Source organism: Cervus elaphus, chromosome 3, assembly GCF_910594005.1.
Source record: "Cervus elaphus chromosome 3, mCerEla1.1, whole genome shotgun sequence".
Taxonomy (NCBI): domain Eukaryota; kingdom Metazoa; phylum Chordata; class Mammalia; order Artiodactyla; family Cervidae; genus Cervus; species Cervus elaphus.
The window spans coordinates 33,913,476-33,939,996 of NC_057817.1; the positions used below are offsets into that span (position 1 = coordinate 33,913,476).

The window sequence follows — 26,521 nt, forward strand, 5'->3', positions numbered from 1 at the left end:
GAAGGAACCACATGGCTATTCAAGTTTGAGAATATAAAATAATCCACAAATTAAAGATCTAATTGAAATGCTTTCTCAAATTGCATTCAGATGACAATAGCAGGAAGAATCTGCAATGAAGTATTATAAGCCTACTCCTACCAACACTTCATATTAAATATTTGTTAATTCACCTGTGAGGGTTCATAACCTTCCATTTTTAACTCTAAAAACTTGAACAAAGTCTCCAAATTCTATTTAAGAGCATTTTTTGCACAGCCCACCTAGTTGACAACTTGAAAATAACGACTTAAGGATCTGTGAAGAAAGCCAGTCCTTATCATCTAATATGGGGCAAGAGTGGGAGAGAGGTTCAAGAGGGAGGCGATATGCATGTATTTATGACTGACCATGCTGTTGTATGGCAGAAACCAACACAACATTGTAAGGCAATTATCCTCCAATTAAAACTAAATTTAAATATAAAGAAATTATATATATATATATAAAAGTCGGGGTTTTCCCTGGTGGCTTAGTAGTAAAGAATCCACCTGCCAATTCAGGAGACACAGGTTTGATCCCTGGTCCAGGAAGATTCCACATGCTGCAGAGCAATTAAGTTCATGCCCCACAACAACTGAGCCTGTGCTCTAGAGCCCAGGAGCTGCAACTACTAAGCCTGAGAACCTAGAGCCTGTGCTCCACAACAAGAGAAGCCACTGCAAAGAGAAGACCATGCACTACACCTAGAGAGCAGCCCCACTGGCCACAATTAAACAAAGTAGCCATGTAGCCAGGAAGACCCAGCACAGCCAAAAATAAAATAAGTAACATTTTAAAAAATATAAGGTAAAATAAAACCTAAAACAGCAAAAAGAAAACCAGTCCTTAGCCAATCATCCCAAATTGTACAATGAAGGAGACTAGATATTTCTTTAGAATTTTAAATTCTCATTCCTTGTAATAAAGATGCAGAGAAAGGAATAGACTGAACTCTTCTTATTAATTCAGGCTGTAGCTTGGAAGGGTGAGGCCTCACTGGTAGGCAACAAAGAGAATATTCCTGAATTTTCTCTGAATGTCATAGAGAACGTTCCATATTTTGTCCATGTTATAAACTCCTCTGCTCTTATATGCAAAAGTAAACCCATGCCTTGGATGTTATAGGCAAGGAAGTTTAGGAAAAATTAACATTATTTAAAACACTGGATTATTATCATTTAGGAATACCAGTTCTCTATTTGTAGTTAGAATGTTGCCCAGTTACATACTTCTTCACACACTAAGATGAGTTGGGGTGGAGGTAATTTTTACTAGCCCTAAGCTTTGATTTCCCTGGCAAGGTCCTGCAGATTTGACACTGTCAGCCATCTCTTTACCACCCAAACTATCAACCTCACAAAGGAGAGAGAAGTGTCCCCAGATCTTTCATCATGAAGGACCCAGAAGCTTTGTAGTCACAGCTCTGGCTCCAGCTGGGCCCCTCACCCACCACGGGTCAGCTTGGCACCTCTGAGCCCTTCCATGCCTGGCTGCCCATGCCCACCCAGGCAGGGCTGGGTCCACCGTGCCCACACTGAATCCTGATTATTTTAAGCTACCTGGGGAAATGGTTTTCCTTGCCAATATTTGATTTAGGAGTAGCCATGTGACTGACTTTGAACTAAAGAGATACCTGGGAAAATCCACCGGGGGACTTCTAGGAAAAACTTTCCCACTCTTGATACTCAAGGTTCTCTTCTTCCTCTAGACATGCACTTTCTAATATGATAGCCACTAGGCACAGGTGGCTATTTAAAATTAAATTGATTAAAATTAAGTGAAATTAGAAACTCAGTTTCTCAGTCAGACTAGTTACATATCAAGCACTCAGTGTTCACCCGGGACTAGTGGCTGCCGTATGGGACAGTGCAGACACAGAGCATTTCCATCGTTGCACAAAGTTCTATTGGATAATGCTGTGCCTGATGTTTTCAGTTTGGATTTGATGCTGAAACAGTGGTAGCCATCTGAAAAACACTGAAAGGGGCTAGGGATCGCCAATGAAACTGGAGATAACCTGAGGTTTTGAAAGGTTGGCTTCCCTGATAGCTCAGTTGGTAAAGAATCCACCTACAATATAGGAGACCCCAGTTCAACTCCTGGGTCAGGAAGATCCGCTGGAGAAGGGATAGACTACCCACTCCAGTATTCTTGGACCTCCCTTGTGGCTCAGCTGGTAAAGAATCCACCTGCAATGCAAGAGACCTGGGTTTGATCCCTGGGTTGGGAAGAACCCCTGGAGAAGGGAAAGGCTACGCACTCCAGTATTCTGGCCCGGAGAATTCTATGAACTGTATAGTTCATGGGGTCGCAAAGAGTCAGACACGACTGAGCGACTTTTCACTTCACTTCAAGCTTTGTGATCACTATTTAAAAATCACTCACAAGTAGGGAAAATATAGAAATGTTCAAACCAAATCAAGTCAGTTTAGTGTCAAAATAAGATTCCAAGTAACAACAAAACCCCACATATTCCACTAGATCATTTTTCTTACTCCCAAACACTTTTTCCAAAATAATCCACATATACTAGTTATACAAATGCATGTCCAGGAATACCCAATATTAGAAAACAAATTCTAAAGAACTCTAAATGGATATGTACCTGTCTTCAGTTCAGCCTGATTTCATCATGCATATAGATAAACACTTATCCCGACTAGATCCTATTTCACACATTTTTGGAAAAACAGAAAGGAAAAAAGATTGCTAAGTTACTGGAGCAGAAGTGCTGAGATCGAAAGCTTGTTAAGAAAAAAAAAAAAAAAAAGTGGGACTTCCCTGGTGGTCCAGTGGTGAAGAATTTGTCTGCCAAGGCAGGCGACACGGGTTCAATCCCTGGTTTAGGAGTTTCCATATGCCACGGAGCAACTAAGCCTGTGCACCACAACTGCTGAGCCTACGGGCCGAACCTGCCGCAGCCCGCGCCCTGGAGCTCCACGACGAGAGGCCGCCCAAGGAGCCCGCCACCACAGCCAGGGCGCCCCTGCTCGCAGCCACTAGAGAAAGCCTGCACACAGCAACAAAGACTCAGCAGAGCCAAAAACAAATACTTTTTTAAAGTGAAAGTAGAGATGAAATTGTAAAAAGTTCCTTTCAGCACAGAGCTACAAGATAAACTGAATATATAAAATCCAAAATGCTATATGGCTATAAACTAATGATGCTGGCTGTTGGCTATGTAGTCAGTAAGTTGAGGCCAACTCTTTGCAATCCCTGTTTTTTTTTTGTTTGCTTATTGATTCCACATATAACTGAGATCATATGGTATTTATCTTTTTCTGTCTGACTTACTTCACTTAGCATAGTACTAACCTCAATGACACAGACAAAAGATTGGTGGTTGCCTGAAGGTGGAGTTGGGGTGGGAATTGGGTGATGGGGGTCAAAAAGTACAAATTACCAGTTATAAAATGAGTAAGTCATAGGGATGTTATGTACAGCATAATGACTATAGTTAATAATACTGTATTGCAAATGAAATTGCAATTTGTATTGTATTCAAATGAAAGAAGCTGGCAGAGTACATCTTGAAAGTTCTAATCACAAGGGGAAAAAAATCAATTATGTATGCGAGGGATAAATTAGGAGTTTGGGATTAAGAGATATACCCTACTATATACAAAATAAATAAACAACAATGACCTACTATATAGCATAGGGAACTATACTCAGTATCTTGTAACAACCTATAATGGAAAAGAATCTGAAAAAGAATAGATATATTAGTTATATATATATAATATATATATATATAATATATTATAACTAATCACCTGAAACACAACATTTAAAATCAACTCTACTTCAATTAAAAAATAAAATAAAATTTAAAAAATCAACTATGTATGATGACCGATGTTAACTGAACTTGTTGTGGTGATCATTTTGCAATGTATACAAATATTGAATCACTTACATCATACATCTGAAACTAATATATCAACATTTAAAATCAACTCTACTTCAATTAAAAAATAAAATAAAATTTAAAAAATCAACTATGTATGATGACCGATGTTAACTGAACTTGTTGTGGTGATCATTTTGCAATGTATACAAATATTGAATCACTTACGTCATACATCTGAAACTAATATATAATTATGTCAATTTACTTCCATTTTAAAAGTGCAAAATACAGAAGTAGTAATTCAAATATTTTATCTGAATACGCGATAAAAATAATATCCTATTTTCTGATCACTCAGGCAGGTGTGTCTGTCATTCCCGCCACTACTTCCCCCTAATTCACATCTATACCAATGTAAAACTAATTATCCCCAAACATCATTTTTATCAAGAATTTGTTCATCTTCTAAAACAATAACAAAAAACAACAGAAATCTCACATTCTTGCTATATACAGAATAATAAAGGTCAAACAGCTTGCCCTGATTTCAGGTCTCCCATAATGTGGTACCAATCTTTGGTCACCATCTTACCTTCCATCAATCACATGCACAAACCCTCTGATGTAGCAAGGTTCATTTACAAAATTAAAACATATTGCACATCTTCATTTCCCACTTTCCTCATACTAAAAAGTCTTCCATCTTCCCCCCTTCAACTAGTCTTTTGAAGCAAAGCTCAAAGAGGCCTCTTCCATAAGCTTCTCTCTACCCTCAAACTAAACTGATTTCCTTCTTTTCTTACTTCAGTGACCCTTTTCAGCATTCATTCATCGATCCCATTAGCCACACAATAAATGCCTATGCACTGTATTGATGGGGCTATAACGATACATAAAACTAAGTCCCTACATCTTGGGCTAACAGTGCTATACAGAGACAGACATGAAAAAGTCATTATAGCAATGTTTATAAAAGAGATATAAATGGGAGGGAAGTGGGACCCTGAATGAAGAAGGATCACTTAAGCTGTTTGAAAAGTTAACAAAAGGTTTTTTAGAGGTGACAGTTATGTTAAAAATTTTCAAAGACAGATAGGAGTATGTCAGGCACAGAAAAACGGAAAGGAGTTCCAGGCAGAGAAAAGAGCAAATACAAAGGCAGAAAAATGAGAAAAACTTATAGAAAACTCTAAACAGAAAAGTATGGCTGAAGTACAGAGTACACTAAGTCTACCAACACATACTAACTGCTCATTCACCAAACCTCAAAACGAAAAAAGACACAATATCTCCTCAAAGAATGTGCAAGAATATGGCACCCAACTGATTAGCACAGTTAATTCAAACAAAAGAAGCAGTACCCAGCACTTAACTTATAAAGCAGATACTGTGGTAGATACCCAAAATAGAGAAATAAAGAGCACGGCTCTTGCTCTGAAGGAGTTAATGTTTTACTAGGAAAAGACAGAGTCACCGTAGATAGATTTTTAGGTTCAATCTTTATGACAAAGGACTAAGAGAAAATATGCTAAGATATGATATTAACATGTGTTGTGCTTAGTCGCGCAGTCATGTCCGACTCTTTGCGACCCCGTGGACTTTAGCCCACCAGGCACCTCTGTCCATGGGGATTCTCCAGGCAAATATACTGGAATGGGTTGCCATGCCCTCCTCCAGGGGATCTTCCCAACCCAGAGATCAAATCCAGGTCTTCCGCATTGCAGGTGGATTCTTTACTGTGTGAGGCACCAGGGAAACCTGGAGTAGGTAGCCTATTCCTTCTCTAGGGGAACTTCCCGACCCAGGAATCAAACCGAGTTTTCCTGCACTGCAGACAGATTCTTTACCAGCTGAGCTACCAGGAAGCCCATGAAAGTGAAAAGTTAGTTGCACAGTCCTGCCCCACTCTTTGTGATCCCATGGACTGTAGCCCACCAGGAGGATCCTCTGTCCATGGAATTCTCCAGGCAAGGATACTGGAGTGGGTTGCCTTTTCCTTCTACAGGAGATCTTTCTGACCCAGGGATCGAACCCAAGTCTTGTGCATTGCAGGCAGATTCTTTACTATATGAGCCACAAGCCTAGTTCAGATGATATTAATAGTGCTCATTATTTTCCCCTCCTATTTTCTAGATTGTGTACAATGAGCATGTGTTACTAAACTATAATTAAGAAAAATAAAGTTTGTAATTGAAACAGTATGAAACTTGACATCTGATAGGTTCTGAATAAGTATCTGAGTAGGTATCTGCTACTTTAAGCCTTAAAATTTTAGATTTGAAACTTTAGATATGCAAAATATTGCTACTTATCACCACCTCAAGAGCTATGAAACTCGTTGGTACAAATCCTCATTTTTCACCAACTATTAGCCTTCTAACATGGCATCCATTCCTATCATTTCATGGCTAATAGATGGGAAAACAATGGCAACAGTGACAGGCTTTATTTTCTTGGGCTCAAAAATCACTGCAGATGTTGACTGCAGCCATGAATTTAAAAAATGCTTGCTCTTGGAAGAAAAGCTATGACAAACCTAGAAGGCATATTAAAAATTGGAGACATTACTTTGCTAACAAAAGCCCGTATAGTCAAGGCTATAGTTTTTCCAGTAGTCATGATTAGATGTCAGAGTTGGACCATAAAGAAGGCTGGGTGCTGAAGAATTGATGCTTCTGAGCTGTGATGTTGGAGAGGACTCTTGAGAGTCCCTTGGTCTGCAAGGAGGTCAAATCAGTCAAACCTAAAGGAAATCAACCCTGAATATTGATTGGAAGGACTGATGCTAAAGCTGAAACTCCAATACTTTGGCCACCTGATGTGAACAGCAGACTCACTGGAAAAGACCCTGATGCTGGGAAAGACCGAAGGCAGGAGGAAAAGGGGATGATAGAGGATGAGATGGTTGAATGGCATCACTGACTCAATGGACGTGAGTTTGAGCAAGTTCCAGAAGATGGTAAAGGACAGGAAAGCCTGGCGTGCTGCAGTCTATAGGGTTGCAAAGAGTTGGACACGACCAAGCAACTGAACAACAACATCTGTCCATGCTTCTGCCCTTGACGCCCACCCTTCATCCATATATAAAGAGCACCCAGAGAGATCCAGGTAATAGCATTTTACTGCTCAAAATACTCCAGTGGCTTCAGTAAAAGGCAAGGATTTTACAAAGGCCCTACAAGATCTTCCACCACCTTTCTCTCATCTCTATGATCTAATCATCTCCAACTCCTCTCCTCTTTACTAACTCGAGCCAGAATGGCCTCCTTGCATTTTTTGAACACACCAAGCATGCCCATTGCTCTTTTGACTTTTATCCCAGATAGCCCCCTGGTTTGCTCCTTCATCTTCCTTGGGTCTTTATTCAAATACCATCCTTTTAGACTTCCCAGTCCACTCTATCTAAGGATGTAACACTCTCCCCATCCATAAACTACCTCCTTTATCTGCCTTTTTTTAATTGCACTTATTATTATCTAATATAGCTGCTTTTACTTATTTACTATCTGTCTCCTATAGCTCCAAAGGGGAAATATTTTTCTGTTTCCATTATTGATGTATGTCTAGTGCATACAATAGTGTCTGAGAGATGATAAATGATCAGTCATTTTTCACTGAACCAGTAAAGGGCAATATTCTGTATTGGTTAAAAGTTTGATCTCTGGTGGCAGACCTGGATCAAATTCCAGCTCCACCAGTTTGTAGTTGTGTGACCTTGTGCAAGTTACTTAACTTCTCTAAATCTTAGTTCCCTCATCTATAATGATGTTGGTATCAATCTTATAAGGAGGTTTTGAGGATTAGAATAATGAAGGTTGAGCAAAATGCATGGAAAAGAGTGAAGTTCAATCAATGTTAGCTATTATGATGATAATGAACATGCCTGACCCCCAAAGTGCCTCCAACATTTCCAGTATCCAGTTCTTCAGAAATAGTAGTTATTTGCAAAATCCTTGGATCTTCACATGATAGTATGAATAGTATGAACAAAATCAGTAATACTCTGTTATCCACTCTTTCCTTACACAGGATTCTATTCTATTTTAGCTTATAAAATGAGATGGAGACACATTACTGTCTATTTAATCTAAGAAAAAAAAATTAAGTGCTACATAAAAATGTACAAAATGCCACATTAATCACAATGCTAGTTTATATTCTACAACTAGAACTAACTCCTGGTGCTTGTTTCATAAAACCATACAAGAAAAGGTTATGCTTAGGGCCACATCAATGGCATACTAAACTACTAATTCCGTTTAGAATTTCACAATTCATTCAGAATTCCCCAAATTAGATTGCCATTTGCTAAGAGGCCCACCATACCTGCCTGAGTTTCTAAGAACCTCCCGAAGGCAGGGGATCTGACTCAGTCCCAACTATAAAGTATGAATACTGAATCAGGAGCTTTAAGATTACTTTTAGCAACGATAAAGGCTTTTCCCCTCATCTATAAGAATAGGAAAATGTCTATTTTGTACAGTTGTAAAAACCCAGTGGGATGAATATTTGTAAAAATGAATTCTACTATAAACTGTACTATGGCACATGTCTTATTGTAAAAAGATACATTAAAAGATTTTAAGTAAAAAGCCACAATCCCACAACTACCCCAACCATTTCATATTCCCTTTAGGAGCTTGTCTTCATACACTTTTTTATAAAGATGAAATAATGTGTACTTCAGAGAAAACAATACAGCACCCTTTTTAGAGCCAGATGGCCCAGGTTCAAATACTAACTCCTAAAATTACTGTGTGACCTTGGACAAGATTCTTAAACTCTTTTGTCCTATTTTCTCTTCTATAACATCAGCATAATAGTAACAGTATCTATGTGATTGGGAGGTATGAAGAAGAAATAAATTATTGTAAACATTTAGTATAGTGCTGGGCACAAGCCAAATTCAATAAACAGGTAGGAAAAAACAAAATCCTGCTTTTTAAAAACTTAAGATGATGTCATAAAACCAAAAGTACATTATTATCTAAAGTATCACAGAAAGATTCTTCAAAAGGATCTCTAGGATACTTTACCTTGACTGATTTTAAAATAAATCTCCCTATACATTCCTTTGTTTAGATATTTTACAATGTATAATAAAAATCACCTATTGCTTCATACTTCCAGTAGAGGTCTCCATCTAAAAAATAATGTATCTGACTGAAAACTTTAAATTAGTATTTCTGGTTATTTAAGAAAAAAAAAAAAGTGGCCAGCTTTACCAAATATGTTAATTTAAGTTTTTCCAAGAAAAACATTTAAAATAGGGAACACTTAGAGAAAAATCGACTTTTCCCAGTGATTGTTATTCTGTTGTGGGCTTTCCAGTAATACTCACCTCTCTTACAAACATAATCCTCTGAACAGGAAAGAGAAAGAGATAAGACTGCAGGGTACAAATGACAAATCACGTGCATATTTATCAGCACCCCCAGCCAACAATTTAATACCTATGCCTCACAGATGGTATAAGTCAGTAAAATCATCTTAAAGTTAAAGTAAAGGTCATGTTTTGTAGTAACAAAGAAAGCTCAACACCTTCTACAGGTATTCCTTTTAAATCACAGTAAGTAGTAAAGACAGCTCTGAATTGGCCTCTACATTCCCCCTCCCATCATTCAGCAATAGTGACGTAAAACAAGTCAATTATTCTCATGCAGGCCCACCAGGAAAAATATACTTGTTTCTAGCCTACCAAAAAGCCTGGGGCTAGACCACCTTCTTAGTTAGTTAGTTAGTTAGTTAGTTAAGTCACTCAGTCATGTCCGACTCTTTGCGACCCCATGGACTGTAGCCCACCAGGCTCCTCCGTCCATGGGATTCTCTCGGCAAGAATACTGGAGTGGGTTGCCATTTCCTTCTCCCTTAATTCAAAATAATGATGTTACGAATTGATAGATTCAGTAGTCATAGCCAATGGTTGTTAAGTACATAGTTCTTGCTCCTATTTTTAGGAATCTAAGTTTTTAGGCTCCTCAAGCAAATCTGCATATAATATTTAATGTCTACCTCAACTTAGATCCTTTAAGGTATAAAACTTAAATGTACAAGGTAAATATCTATAAAACTGATATGATAAAAACTGACCAAGAAATTACGAAGCAATTTGCTTGAAGCTAAAAAACAGTTCTGTATGTGTGCACGCACACACATACACAGACTTATTTAAACTAATCCCCATAGTTTATAAACAGGGTTAAAGGAGGAAAGCTCCAAGCAACTCTCAGAACTTTAATATCCAAAGCAGGACTTTAATATCCAAATTGTATCTAACTCTGAGAAGAAAATATACAATGTAAAATATAACACATTTGATTTAGTGATGATGGATTTAATGGATTTAAATGGATTGACCGAAACACTTAAGATTTCAGGTTGTAACTAAAGTGTGAATTTGCTTTTCATCTCCTCACAGTAGATAACCTATAAAGATAACTTTTAAATAAAGACAATTACTTCTTATGTTGAGAATATAAAAATCAAAAAAAAAAAAATCAAACCACTATCAAATCATAGTTTATCCTAGTCTTAATAACATAAAAATCAACCAATGAATTAAAAATATAAAAAAAAATTATTGTCTTGTTTTTGTATAAAAAGTCATGCAATGGCCAGCAAAGAATAAAATAGTGAAGAGTTTTAAACGGACAAATAGATAAAGAATTTTCCTCCAAAGTTATCATTTAATATTTTAGCTGATTTTTATTTGTTAAACTGCTAGAATGTGAGAAATTATTCACATTCAAACATAAGCCACAAAATAAGGTTCAAAATTTTTAATAATCAGTATTAATTAGTTCCTGTCAAGCAGTTATTATCTGTTATTACAGATTTTAAAAAGTCAAACACTAGTGGACAAACATATGAAGGATATCACTAAATCTGACTTTCAAGTCTAACAGTATTGTTCATTCAATAAACAAGCATAGAAATACTATTAATATGTTAACAGAACATATAGAGTTAAGACTGCATCAAGGGGACTTTCCTGGTGGTCCAGTGGTCGGAGATCTCACATGCCTTGTGGCCAAAAGAAAGAAGACTGCATCAAGAACACACATCAAGCAGTGTCTTATTCAACGAGGAAATAATAGAAACATAAAACTAAGGTCAGTATCAACACAGGGAAAAGATGCCCTCGTCTCCTCAACTATTTAAAGGTGGCCAATATAATTAGACAAAAGAAAACTTATTAAATGCACAAAATTTAGAAAAAAAGTAAAGCTATACCTACTTGCAGATGACATATTAGTATGTCTAAAAACTTTCTTAATCAATGATAACTAATACAAATGACAAAATTTAGTAAGGTGTCAGATTACAATTAAAAAAACACAATAACTTTCATATATAAATAAACAGCAACTACTGAGAAGATACAATGAAAAACTACACTTACAATAGCAAGAAAAATGATAATATAACTTAAGAATAAATTTAAGAAATGTCAAAAACCTATAAAAAACTATTTATTTATATTTATATATTTATTTATATATAAAAACTATTTTATAAACTCCTGAATGATACAAACTTTGGCCACCTCATGTGAAGAGTTGACTCATTGGAAAAGACCCTGATGCTGGGAGGGATTGGGGGCAGGAGGAGAAGGGGACGACAGAGGATGAGATGGCTGGATGGCATCACCGACTCAATGGACATGAGTCTGAGTAAACTCTGGGAGTTGGTGATGGACAGGGAGGCCTGGCGTGCTGCGATTCATGGGGTCGCAAAAAGTTGGGACACGACTGAGCGACTGAACTGACTGACTGAACTGAATGACACAGAAGGATCTGAACAGAAGACTTCCATTTTTCCTGGATAAGTAAATGCAATATCATCATTTCCATTCTCATAAGGTAATTGTTTTTAATTTAATATGATCCCCATTTTTTTAAAAAAAAGCTTTTTACTGAAACTAGAACAAATTAACGCTAAAAGTGAAAGTGAAAGTCCCTCAGTTGTGCCTGACTCTTTGCAACCCCATGGACTATACAATCCATGGAATTCTCCAAGCCAGAATACTGGAGTGTGTAGCCTTTCCCTTCTCCAGGGGATCTTCCCAACCCAGGGATCGAACCCAGGTCTCTCGTATTGCAGGTGGATTCTTTACCAGCTCAGCCACAAGGAAAGCCCAAGAATACTGGAGTGGGTAGCCTATCCTTTCTCCAGCAGATCTTCCCGACTCAGGAATCCAACTGGGGTCTCCTGTATTGCAGGTGGATTCTTTACCAACTGAACTATCAGCGAAGTCAACACTAAAGTTAATATTAAAACAACAACAACAACAACCACAAAACTCCTGTTAAAAAAAAAAAGAACTATGAGATGAGAATGGCACTATTAAATATTAAAACATGCTATATAAAGTCACAATAATTATAATATAGTGAGATACCATTTCTTAAATCCCCAGATCAGGAAAACTTCAAAAGCTTGACAAACATATGGCAAAGCTATGGCAAACAAGCATTCTCATATACTGCTGATGGGAATGCAAAATAGTTCTCTCCTACCTGGAGAGAATCTGCTGGGAATTTGGCAGTACTTAATACAATACATATGAATTTACTATTTGATTATGACATCAACCCTCGCTTTTGCAATTTAATCTATAGATACATCTCCAAAAATTTGAAAATAGCTTTGTATAGGCTACTAGATTTGCAAATTATTCATATGTCATTATTTGCTATTGTAAAATACTGGGAACAATCTAAGTGTCATTATATAGGAGACTGGATGTATAAAGTAAGATATATTCACACAGTGGAATACTATGCAGCTGTAAAGGGGGAATTTTATGAATTTACTAACAGTCAAGGTACACTAAGTAAAAAAAAAGCAAAATAAAAAGTAGTGTGCATTCTTCATTTTAAAATGGGGAACCAAAAGTACATGTATGTATCTCCTTACTTTTATAAAATAAAACAAAAACAACCAGGAAGGACAACCAGAAACTGTTTGGTTGGTTACCAACAGAGCATGCGCAAGAATGGGGTAGAAGTGGTAGGGAAGTAAATAAGGTAGAGGGTAACCTCCAAGTGTATCTTTGCTTCAATTTTGATTTTACAATCTTATTAAGGATTTTACATATTCATAAATAAAATTAAAGGAACAAATAATGGGGAAAACAGAAAGCTGAATACAAAAGGAAAAAATATGAACTTTAAAGTTCTAAGTGAAAAACAATACCCCAAAAAAAAGAATCCAAACACTGTGAATTTTTTAACACAGTTATTAACTGAATATAAAAAGAAACGCAAACAAATATAAAAAGAAATGCAACTCTACTTCACAGGTTTGTTGTTTGTAGTTGTATGGGTATAACGATTCTGAAACTATTCTCTTTGTGTTACAGAACTAACAAGACAAATACACTGGTGTTGGAAACTTGTGTTCTAAAGACAGTTGAAGGAAGATACATAGAGTGGAAGAAGGCAAGAGAAAACTTGTGCAGACTTAATTAGAGATATCAGTATAGCCTTATGATTTGCACAATACATATATTTACATTTAAAATAAGTAAACTTTCTAACTTTGTCCTCTGAAAGGGCCTAGAAGAAAAGATAACCCCAAAACAATGAGCATATCTATCACCCAATTCTTGGATTCTATATACCATTCCACACCAAAAGGCACCAGGACTTCTAGAAGAAATAGCTGATGCCAGAGCAAGAAAAGCAAAACACAGTTGACTCTAGAATATCTTATTTCGTCAGAATGCAAGAAAGAGCTAAGAAATAATAACTTGTTAAAAAATACAAAGGAGGCAGCTTTAATGGGCTCCTCTTGGTCAAACTTCAGCAGCAAAATATAACAGACTTTAACCCACTGTATAATATAAATATTTAATAAACAAGAAACAATATTTTCCTTATCATAGATTGCCAACTAATGTAGATGAAATGATAAAATTAGACAATAAATGTCATATAGTCATCATAATTGATTCAGACAAGATTCATCAGTGGATATTTCAACTACTGGGCAAAGTGTGATGGTAAGCAAGATATTTACAGTCTCAAAGTACATCTCCGAGGGTTACTGGCTGATTACAAAAGAGAAAATGGAAACTTTACGGTGGAGAAACCAGGAGGACACCACCTTAACCAAAGCCATTATCAGCAATAATAGGACAAAGTAACATCATATGCTTCTTGCCAAAAATGCTTAACCTAAATCTAATCCTGAAAAAAACCTCAGAAAAATCCAAATTTTATAGTACAGTTGGCTTTTACTCTTCAAAAATGGTAATGTCACAGAAGACTGGAGAACTAAAGATGTGACAACTAAATATGATACAAGATTACAGTTTAGGGATGGGTTGGTATGACTGCTATAAAAGACATCTTTGGGACAACTGGTAAAATTTGAATAAGACTTGTATCTGATACAAGTAATACGACTATATTCACATTGCTTTCTGAAACTGATCATTATACTATTATCACAATAATCAAATTCAGAAAACTTAACATGAATATAGTCATATTATCTGTATCCCCGATGGCTCAAGGGGTAAAGCATCCGCCTGCAATGCAGGAGACACAGGTTGATGCCTGGGTCAAGAAGATCCCCTGGAGAAGGAAATGGCAACCCACTCCAGTATTCTTGCCTGGAGAATCCCACAGAAAGAGGAGCCGGCAGGCTACACAGTCCATAGGATTGCAAAGAGTTGGACACAACTGAGTGACTAAACACGCAGGCGTGCACACTATTATTATACAAGATAACTTTTTTTTCTTAAGTAATATACACTTATATTTAGGAGGAAAGTCAGTGTAACTGTAATGACAGCAAATGATTAAATGACAGTAACAACAATAATACGTGTACATACATATACAACATCACACATAAAAAGGAAACTACAAAGCAAATATGGCAAAACAACAATTGGTGAATATAAATAAAGTGCAAAAAAGAATGTACATATAGACAGCAAAAAAATTTAACAATTTTGAAAAAAGAAAACTTGGGAAGAAAAGAAAATGATAGGTTTATTATTTCTCTCTCAATCAGATTCTTATTACTATATTAATACATTGCAATGTAGAGCTACCTGGAAAAACTACTCAAAAATTCAGAAGTTTGACTTTTTAATGGTGTAAACTAAAAAGATTATACCAAATCACTTAAGCACTCTTGACCTATTACTTGTGAGTACATTTGGAGGTACAGCCTGCTAAGGTACTAAATATTGTTTATGAAATACTTAGTGGTCTGATCTGAGCTCAAGTACTTTGAAAATTCACTTGATCTATGAACCATTACGAAAAGTGTGATCAACTTGGGCATTATTACTGACACATTTAAATTCAGCCCCATTTCTAAAGTACTACAGGTTAGGGACCAAACTGCAGCCTCGTTTTTGTCCTATTTTAACAGAATAATGTTCCCACTTATTAACATAAAATACTTATATTAACATTTTATTTAAAATAACCAATTGGCTAGGAGAGGGGCAAAAACAAATTTCATCTGAAAACACCTCACCATGAAAGATGTGTATAACTATACAATTAACATCATCTCTGTGCAGAGCAACTGATCATTGGACACTAAAAGTAAGAATTTACCAAGTACAATAGTTAAGAACTCAGAAACAAAGAACAGAATTAAAGATAACTTGCCACGTATCACAATAAGGTATATATTCAAACAAAAGATTCTTACATAACTTTTTTCAAATCCTGCTTCATAAAAAGCAACGTTTTGGTTTGGTCCCTTTATATGGTAATGAAAAAAGTCATTTATTAAAAGAAACAAAAGGTAAACATTCCTAGGTCATGGAATATACTCAAAGATATTTAACAACTATGAATGATGTAGGGTTATGTCTAAGACAATGCTTTGTAAAATGTTAAGTAAGTCTACAGCCAGAGAAGGGAATGGAAACGTAAGGGGAGAAAGTGCAGTTTGAAATACATAAAATAAACCTTACTGAGTGGCAGTTATGGCTGACGCTTAAGATTGAAAGCTGGATATAACCTACAGCCATTTTTTTTTTAAATAGCCCATATGCTCCAGAAGAAAAGAGTTTGAGTGGTGTAAAGAAATTCTTTTCTAAGTGTTATTTTTTTATGAGATTAAATAATAGCAATTACTTCTGAAATTTGAAATGATAAAACTAAAACCTCACATATGAAAATGGTTTGAAAAATGAAGATTAAGTGCATGAAACAAAATAAGCTATTGCTAGTATTGTTATTTTTAAAGGAATTTATATGATATAAGTTAACTCCCCTAAGCATATTGGCATAGACCAACAAAATCCTCACAAAGAGGAAAAAGCATTCACTAAATTCAATAAAATAAATGACATTCCATCTGGGGAGAATATTACAAAAGTCCTACTGTTTTAAAAAAAACTAGATATTAAGAAAATTTTATTTTTAACTAATTTTTTAAAATCCAAATTACTATACAAATACATTTAGGATAGGTTCAAATTGGTAGTTCATTTATCCTTTATTCCTCCCTCAACTGAAGTGGAGCCCTTGGGTTACCTTCTCTAGAGCCCAGAAACAAAATAGGGTGCATCCAGGCTCTGCTTAGAGATGACAGGTGCAGCTGGAGCAGGTGCCCCTAGACCAGGTGTCACCTAGAGGTTTTGTTCTGGCTGCAGCCCTGGCCAACATGTGGACGCCAAGTTAACCCAGTTATCTCAGCAACTAAATCGGTTTAATTACAATACTTAGATCAGCTGCTCTCAAACTTCAGCGTGCTTAAGAATCACCTGGGGCATACTTTTAAAAAATACAAGGTTTTATTTAGATCATTAATACTTAAAACCCTGATCAATCTTAACACCACTAAAACAGGACAACTGAACATCACACGCCTCACAATGTGATGAAAGCACAGCACACCACCCGTTAAAGAATGAGAAAGAAACGGCAGCCAGCCCAGCGCTCCTGCCTGGAGAATCCCGCAGACAGAGGAGCCTGGAGGGCTACAGTCTACGGGGTCCCGAGAGTCGGACACAACTGAGGGACTAAACACACACATAACCTATTCAAGAATGCCTAAAATACTAAACTTGAAGTTTTTCAACATTTAGATCTAATGTTAATAGTTTCTAGGAAATAAATTCAGGGGATAGAGGAACAGGTTAACTGACACTAGAAGGAAGCAGTCAACCAAATCCAGAATTTAGGGCATTCTAAAGAAAGATCCCCTGGAGAAGAAAACGGCAATCCACTCTGGTATTCTTGCCTGGGAAGTCCCATGGACAGAGGAGCCTGGTGGGCTACTTTTGTGGGGTTGCATAGAGTTGGACACGACTTAGGAATTAAACAACAGCAACAACAAAGGACAACTGACCCCATTATTTCAATAAACCAATGGCATGACAGGAAAAGGAAAAGGGAACCATCAAGAGACTAATGAGATAAAAGAGCCAAAACAAGAGATTTAGCCCCACCATAAAATTCTCTTGCAGGAAGATGGGATAGAACTGCAAACACTGACTTAGATATTAACTGAAGTATGAATATAGCATTTGGTGGCAATAATTCATAATGCAGCATCTACTCCTAGATATCACTAAGAGATTTCAGTTCCAGTAATAGATCTTTGCAATGTACCTAGTCACAAGGAGTATATACAATGAAGAACTGAATTAACTTTGAATTCATAGCATAATGAATACTCAGGAAGTATCCAAGCACAAGTGATATTCTTTAATGTTTGAAACCAAAAAAATATATGTTAAGACTCCATTTCAATAACAAAGTTCTTTGAAAACGCACTAATAAAATTCACAAAATTTGAAAGATACTGAGAGTGACAATTTGCTCTGAACCATCTGTTTATTTCAGGTCCCTCAAAAGTTTAATTTACTAAGAGAATCCATTAATAAACTTTATGATAGGTAATCAATATGAGCATCAATCAATATATATACATTTTTGTGTACTTCTGACTAAAAAGAATCAACCTGCCTACTTACTGGGCTCTACTATGGATAACTGAACTAGTCATGTTATTTACATTTATTTTAAAGCCAATACTTTTGCTTTCCATAAAAATTACAATTACAATTTCAAACCATAAAATATTTGATGACGATCTTTAGTTCTAACATCTCTATTTTTATCTCCAGGAAGCTGGGTCCTTAAACCAAAAGCTACTTCTAAACAGCTTTCCCTGAAATCAAAATTCATAATTATGACTTCTGTTTTTAAAATGGTAAAACTGAAGCATATACAGACTTTAGCATGACTATTACATTTCAATAAAAATAATTACTATACCACAAAACAATGTGACCAATGATTCAGTTACCTTTCTATCCTTGGCAATGAACACAAGATAATTTTAATGTCCCCTATTGGAACAACTATTTAAGTGTTAACAATATAATTTTGCACAGCCATTGATAAAGGTAAACAACTTAATAGCTCCATAAAAATCATTTAAATCTGTATTTATATATGCCTATATAAATACACATAATTATTTCTCATTTTCCACACTTAAAATTTTTCTTCCTTAACTCTCATTTATTCTAGCTCAGGGTCTCCCAAACTGTGCTCCACAGAACTTAGCAGGTGTTCCTCAAACATTCCCCTGCGATGAGTGGTGATGTTTGGGAACCACCATTTACTACAGGTGGCGGGAGGGAGGTAACAGTGTTTCTCCAAATTGTCTAAGATCCACAATGCACAGTAACCAAATAAAGCCTCTATGAAGTCCCTCAATAAAGTAACACAAATTTAGCATTGTTATAATGCTCATATTCATTTCGCTTTTCAAAGACATTTCAGGGGAACAACTGTTTCATACAGCATAAATTAGGAATCTCCACTCTAACTAAATACCCAAGAGTGTGGTGAGGATGGTGGTGGCAGATCAAAGAAATAGAGAGAGAACCCCCCACCACAACACCTTATGTCCCAATTCAAGCAAACCTTATTTTTACTAATCAACTTCAGTAGGGACTATACCACTCAAGAAAATGCCCAATAAGCAGTCTCCCCACAAATAATAACAACTCTAAATACTTTACCTAAAAACATATATTGAGTACTTACTCACTGACCAATGCATTTAAATTCCAGTGAATTAAAATGTTTTTCCTTCCTTTTCCAACTTCCAATATAATTCCATTTCAGATTATAAAATATTCTAGAAGTGAGGTACTTCTCTATCAAAGTTACAGTGGATTTCACACGCAACCAACTACGAAAACACTGAATCCACAACAGAGATGAGGTGGGATTATAAAAAATTGATTCTCTTTAGAAACAGACATTTTTACTTAACGGCTAAGGCAGAAAATTTAAATACAAAAAAACATACAAACATTTCTGGGAGTTACAGTTCTTAGTTTGCATCCTCAGTGAAACTATCCACCCTGGAAAGAGTTAGATTTATTTCTACTTGAGGGCAAATTTAAGTTGTTCACAACATGGTTTCTAAGACACACCACCAGCCTAGCTGAGGTCTGATCAGTCTTTCAACTTTTTCTACTTTCTACTTCTCCTTTCAACAAGTTTATACACCCTCCAAAATGTAACAGAATATCAGATGATATCAAAATCAGGATTGTTCAAAATGAACAAAGGATAGAGTTTATAAAATTAATTTTTAAATGCATATGTAAATAATTTATTTAGATACAGTTTTTCTTCCAGTCACCATATTACTTTCATTCCTTAAATAAGGAGAGCAAATCGCCATTTATCAATTCTATTGATACATAAACTCAGTTTATTTTACTTATTAAAATTTTGAAATTCTTTCATTTGTCAAGTGATTCATAAAAGGCTTTCTCGTAAAAAAAAAGTGATCTACATGTAGATACTAACTACTCAACACACAAGTGTATTTATTCTATTTACCTGATAAATGTAGACGTTCATTGCTATAATTTAAGGGAAGGCTTCATCCACCAAGGGGGAAAAGAAGAATAAATTCACAGTAAAACTGGAAACTCTACAGTTAAGTTTCTGACTATTCCAAAGGTAGGTACATGTAAAACAGTTGTAAGAAAACCAGCAATATACAGTTTTGTACAACAAATTTTTTTAAGTCCAAGATATTCTACCTCTTTTTCAAAAAGTCAAGTGTTAGAAACATCAAGTTAATCTTGACTATAGCTGTACTTTTGGCATAAGTAAGCTAAAACAAAATTGTTCAACTAAAATATCTGAAATATTTACCTAAGTATTCACATCAAGGCTTTAAATTCTAAACAAAAAGAGCTGTAAACTGTCTCCCAATATTAGCACCAAAACAGAACAAAAATATAAAATTAACTGAATAAATAAAGAACACATTGAGTATAAATACACTCAGGCATAAATTTAACCATAAGTAATTTCCAATTATATTTTAATTTCTTAAAATCACTTTTGACTAGAAAAGGGAATTCATAATTGACTGATTAAATATTACTGAACACATGTCAAGAATACAACTATTTTTTTGAATTAACAAATGCCTCTAAAGCCATTTAGACTTTTCTACTGTACTTTAACTTCTTCATCTATAATATGTAGGAAGTTGTATCTTATCTTTTTCAACTTATAAAGATAGTCCAATAATAAATATCTGTGGGATATACTGAGATGTACATGCCAAGAAAGGACCTAAGTGAAAACAAAATATATAGACACCATAGATGAGCAATAGCCAGACTTTTAAATGCCAATGTTAAAACAGTCAATTGCATTTTTAATTTTAGACTGTGAGAAATTTTTGTAAACAATCTACAACTGAATAATGTCAGATACAATCAAGCTAACTTTAGACAGACAATTAAACTCAAGTCTCTATATTTAATGTCTATGCATCAAAATGAACACAAAAATGTTAGGGTGTATATATATATATACACATACATATATGCATATACATATATATACACACACACACATCATATCTATGTGCACACACACCAGCATATTAGCTTGCTCTTCTTTATTTAAATGTAGAATCATGAAACTACATCATAAAATACCAGGCTGACAACTACCCATCTAATTAATAATGAAACTACAGAAGAATGTCAGCAAATATTAAACTTGCAGAGTAAATGAGAACACATGGAATGACAATCTTACAGAAGTCAAATGAAACAGCCGTTCATATTTTTTTAAAAATTGGTCCACCTGTGATTTATAAAACACATTGCATTATCTACTCATCAGAAACCATGATATTCAATATATCAAAGAGGGAACTTACAAAGTCACTTGATTACTGTTTCTTACTATGAAGAGGCACTCTTATGGTTAAGTAACTAAATTACTGTGAAAGCTTGGCATCCTGTCTGCCAGTTAAGATTTTTCAGAGGAAGGTGTAAAACCCAGCATAATACATGTCCTCTAACTGAGCAATATTACACCACTATGGAAAAAAATCTTCCAAGGTTGGTAGTACCCAGTTTGTGACCAGCATATTTCTTTTGTATTTCTTTACAAGCCATGCAAATCTTCACATGGTTTTATTTTCCAAAACAAATGCTTCAACTTTTTTCCTAGTAGCCTAGCTACAACCCTACAAAAACAAACCTGGAGAGTGACATATGGAGGAAAAACAAGTTTAGCTAAGGACATAGTTCAAAACGTAGCTTCTAATGAGAGCATAAAACTCAAATTGATCTGAGAACAATATAAAGAGTTCCAAACAATCTGGAAACTATATGGTTAAAAATAGTACCTATAAGTATAATCAATGGATGATATGATCCAAAGATAGAAATCACAACTTCAAAAACAGTATTTATATAACTTGTAATAAACGGGGAGTTCTTCAGAAAAACACACATCCCATGAAACATATATATCATACAGTACCTTCTGGATACTGAAATCAATAAATCATCCAATAGGTATTAGATATAACTTTAAAACATGTATTTTAAACGGTCTAAAACCCAAATGATTCAAACTTATTATCAGAAAATCAGGACATGTATTAACAGTACTCCTCGGTATTGTAACTGAAAAAATAATTATCACCACAAATGAAAAATTCTCTACTTCTCACCACATTACAAAATCCAACAGCTTTGGAGGTTAATTTAGTTTTACTTTGCTTTTTGTTTCAATCCTTTATTTTAAAAAGCACTCTGACACATGCCATCACACAATCACAAGAGATAACTAACCATATTTAATATTTTCTAGACATCTGTGCAGCTCAGTAACTACTCACAAAGTTCTGTGAACTCTTCAGCTTCAAGCCTGAAGTCAATCTGAGATAGCCAATAGAAAGCACACCTGTGCAATTACTGCATTTCCTATTCTAGAATGCTGAACATAACACAGTATATTCACATTTGGATACTGCATTTGGAGCAATGATAAATGCCAAACTCAAATTACACAGTAGCCACACTACCTAAAAAAGGCCATCTTATAACATCATTATTAAGAAACAAAAAAAAATGAAGAGCATTATTTTAGTGTTAAATCACAAACACAACTAAAGAACCTCTGGATAACTAAATATGAAAAATAAACGACGACCTCATAATACATTACAATATGAAAGTATTCCTAGGAGAAAAACTCAGAAAAATTAATGCTGAATCACAAAATATATTATCTAAACTGTAGTGCATGCCAACTAAATAAGAAATGTACTTTGTCAAATAGTCAAAAAAGGGGGAGAATGAAAGAAACTCCCAATTATAGTATTCCATTTTGTAGCATCCCTAATTTTCCTAAATAGATAACAATCCTTTTAAATGTTTTTCAGTCAGTCAAAAATTTCAAAAAACATAAGAATTTCTTCTAAAAAAACAATCCTGGACACTTAAGGCACCAACATGCTATGCTATGCAGAAACATTCTACTGAAAATCTACTCACTAACACGGTTCCACATAGAGGTTTCATTTTTTAACAAAATCTTCAAGTCAGAATTTAAAAAGGCAAAGGAGTTTCCAAAACAAAGAAAAAATTTCCCAAGGGATACAAAGTTTCATTAACTATCTTGACTCTTTTACTAAGCATCACCTTTCTGCCCCTCTGTGGATATCAAACAATCAATAACAATGTCACAAAAGAATGTTTATCAAGATGGGGGGTGGGGTGTCACCTGTAATGATTCTGTATGAAAAATGTAAACAATCCTAAAATAAGTGAGGAAAACTTTCACCTTCCTAGAACCTCCCTTGTGGATATTTAATGTTTCTCAGACTGAAATTAGCAGAAGTTTAGAAACTGATGTGCAAGGTTTGTTTCTTGCTTGGGGCTTTTCTTTTTTCTTTTTGTAAAACAAATCTCCCCATAAGTCCCTTATTTCCCAACACTGTTGGAAGAGTCACTACTACTCACCGCAAGTAATACTGTTTTAAAGCAAAGGCAGCGTTAGAACAACTTCTGGGAAAGTTGAACTCTTCCACAATTTCTCCCCACTGATTCTTCTCAGAAACCTGTTAAAAACACAGCCACACTTGTCTGAAAGTGCACAATCCAAGAAAACTCTAACCTAACTCTGAAATAAATACCCATTCTACAGAGATCTGCAGATCCCTCAGGAATCGGTGGGTGATTCGGCTCGATCCGTAAGAGTAGCTAAGCAAGGGCTGCTTGAATCACTGTGTTTTCACCCGAGAGCCCAGTATTTAATAGCACTTGTTTTGTTTTGGGGGGCGGAAGGGGGGGTGTTGGTGGGTTTGTTTTGTTTTTGAAGCCCGGACAATAACCAATCGCAAGTCCCTCTGTCGCCCCCTTTTAAATCTCAACGCGGTCCGTTTACACTTTAAAAAAAAAAAAAAAAGTTCAAAAGGATCAATACTGTTCCGGACAGCGACGTCCGCAGGTTCTGGGGGGGGCCGGGGCCGGGGCCGATTCCGATCCCTCTCCCAGATCTATCCATCTCCATAGGCCCTTCTTTGAGGCCTACAGCTTCTGCCTAGCCTTGAAGCCTAAGATGGCTATTTGGAGACAGGTCCTGGTTTCTTTTGTTAGCTGTATAAACCGAGGGCGACGGGGCCGAGGCTGTGCCCCCGGCTGCCGGGATCATTTCGCAGCCGATTATCGATGTTAAACCTGCCCGCGCTAATTTTGAGTTGCACGAAAACTGCTCTCAGAGTCTGTGTGTCTCTGTGTCTCCGCCTGTGCTAGAGCGGCAGCGGCGGCAGAGCTGACTCGCGAGCGAGCGGGCGGGCGGGCGCGGGGCGGGCGCGGGGCTCGGGCGGGCGCCCCGCACGCCCGCACTCCCCGCCGCGGCGCTCAGACCCCGCCGGGCCGGCCGGGCACCGGGCAGGGCGCGAGCCGGCGCCGGGCCGCCCGCCCGCCGAGCCCCGCGCCCGCCGCGCGCACGCGAGCCACCAGGCCAAAAACAGCCCCGCCGCCGTCCGCCTCCGTGCCACCGGCTGGGAGCGAAAAGAACGCCTCTGGCCCCCGCAGGCCACCCCCCCGGCCCCGAGCGCCCACTCCGGGGTCAAAGGAGACTTTTTGGAGGAGGCCAGCGAGAGGGAAATACAAATTAAAACTTCCACTCACCTTCGCGAATCCGCCTAAAGTAGTGACTCTGGTGTAGAGACCGTGAAGATCCAGCTCCTTCCCACCCACCGCAGGGATTTTTTTAAAAGGCGACCTGCGGGAGAGAGAAAGCCCCGCACTTGTCAGCCGGGACCCCGCGGCGGCCCGAGCGGGAGAGCCCCGTTCGCCCCGGCTCGCCCCGGCGCTGCCCCCCCGGTTCTGCTCTCACCCTCTGCTGTGGTGGAACTGCCGCAGCTCGTCCAGGAAAGCGAGTCCCTTTCTCCGCTCGTCCGGAGGCGCCTTCCCCGTCGAGTTTGCCATTATTTTTTCAAAGGAGGTTTTAAAAAAACCCAGATCGGTGTTTTAAAAGCGCCCCCCGCTCCCAGCGCTTCCTACCAGAGCCCGGAGCCCATTCCTCGGCCGGCGGCGGCGGGGCTCAGTCATGGGCCGGCGGTGGCGGCGGCGGCGGCGGCGGCGGCGGCGGCGCAGGGAGGGAGGGAGGGAGGGGGAGGAGGAGGAGGAGGAGGGGAAGGAGGGAGCAGGAGGCCAGGGGGAGAGGAGGGAAGGAGGGAGGGGAATTTCTAAAAAAGTTTAAAGAAATCGGAGCGAAACTAGAGGGGCAGGCGACTGCCGGATCCGCGCGAAGCCGCGGGGCGAGCGCGGCCCCCACCCCTTCCTTCCCTCCCTCCCGCGGCCCGGCTCTCGCCCGCCTCTCAGCGCCGCCGGCTCAGGCGGCTCGGCCCGGGGACGCGATTCAACATGGTGCTGCTGCCGGGGGCGCGCGAGCGGGCGAGGGGAAAGGCGAGCCGACGGTGAGGGGCCGGGGTGGCCGGAGGCCCGGGAGTTTCGGCGGCCGCGGCGGCGGCGGCGGCGGCGGCGGGGCTGGGGCAGGCGGGGCTGGGGGTGGGGAGGGGGAGGTCTGTGTGGTGGTTTGTGGAAAGCGGGGTGACAGCGTGTATTCCGGCCGCAGCTCCGCGGGGCCCTCGCACACATTCACGCGCGGCCTCGCGGCCGGGGCGTCCCCGGGCAGAAGGCACCGGCGGCAGCCGAGCCGCTGCGCGCCGCCCGCCCGCTTCCCTCCCCGCCAGCCTCCCTCTCTGCCGCCTCCAGCGTCGCCGCCACGGCCGGGCAGCCAGAGCCGCACAGCGACCCCCGAGGGCCGGCCGCGGCACTGCGCCTGACTCCACACCGCCCCGGCAGCTCCTCGCGGGGAACAATAGACTCGGCTCGCCGGGCTTAGGGTTCATCTGCAATGTGCCGCACATTTCACACGCACACAAAGCCGGCGGAAAGGGGGGAGGCGCGGGGAAACGGCCACTACCGGTTGTTCCAGGGTTAGGGGTGGAGGCGATGTTCGCGTCCCCGGCCCGGCAGTTGGAAGGGCCGCCTTGGAGTCCCCGCCCGCCCGACAGAACTGGTGTGGAGGGAAAGGAAGCCCAGAGGGGAAGCTCCTCACGCTAGCTTCATTCACTGATCGGAATAAAGTCAACCTGTCACCTTTTCTTTTTTATTAAGGTCTAAAAGAATCGGCTTTTCTGAGCCTTGTGGTGATAGTATTTGGGGGGGGGGGGGGGCTGGTTAGCACATTTTCCATGAATTACCCACAAACTAACTTTAGCAAACTGTAAATTAAATACAATGTGAACTGTCTGTCCTAGTTCTGTGGCAATGGAATCATGCTCTTAATTCATCTTGATTTTTGTTGGTTTCATTTCTCAAACTAGATTATTCTGTGCAGTTATGCAAACAGTAATTAAACTGATTGGGAAGCAATCTTTTGAACTTGGACGATAATTAACATTTATATTTTTATATTAAGGTATCTTATAGTGTGCTTAAAACAAATATTGAATAAAATCTTATGTTTTTGCTTTCTCTCAAATGTCTTAAATGCGATCCCGGTTTAAAATATTTTTGAAGCTCATAAAAAGAGGCGGTTCAATTGGGAGACGTAACATCTCAACAAATACTACCATAAGTTTGTAACTACAAGGGGTGTTGGGGTCAGCCGTTTGCTGCAAATGTTAATTAAGCTTCAAGAATTGTGAAGCATTAGTCCCATTTCCGCGATGGCCACTACGGGCAAAGTCACCGACACCCAAGGTCACAGGCTAGTAAAGGGTTGGATGGGTTATTTCAGGTAGCGATTTCAATGAGAACATTTATTTGGTAGTGAAAAGAATTATGTAATATAG

General features: G+C 38.3%; 1 protein-coding gene across 1 annotated transcript in view; it reads right to left on the minus strand.

Annotated features, from left to right (window-relative positions):
• The window catches only part of ARID2 (AT-rich interaction domain 2), a 179,446-nt gene extending 154,750 nt beyond the window's left edge, over positions 1 to 24,696 (minus strand). The window contains exons 1-3 of the mRNA XM_043886363.1: positions 24,556 to 24,696; positions 24,348 to 24,441; positions 23,175 to 23,272 (exon numbers count right to left, since the gene is read on the minus strand). Coding sequence (XP_043742298.1) covers positions 23,175 to 23,272; positions 24,348 to 24,441; positions 24,556 to 24,647 — 284 coding nt within the window. The 5' untranslated portion in view covers positions 24,648 to 24,696. The remainder of the gene's footprint in view (positions 1 to 23,174; positions 23,273 to 24,347; positions 24,442 to 24,555) is intronic.
• Between the last annotated feature and the right edge of the window lie 1,825 nt (positions 24,697 to 26,521).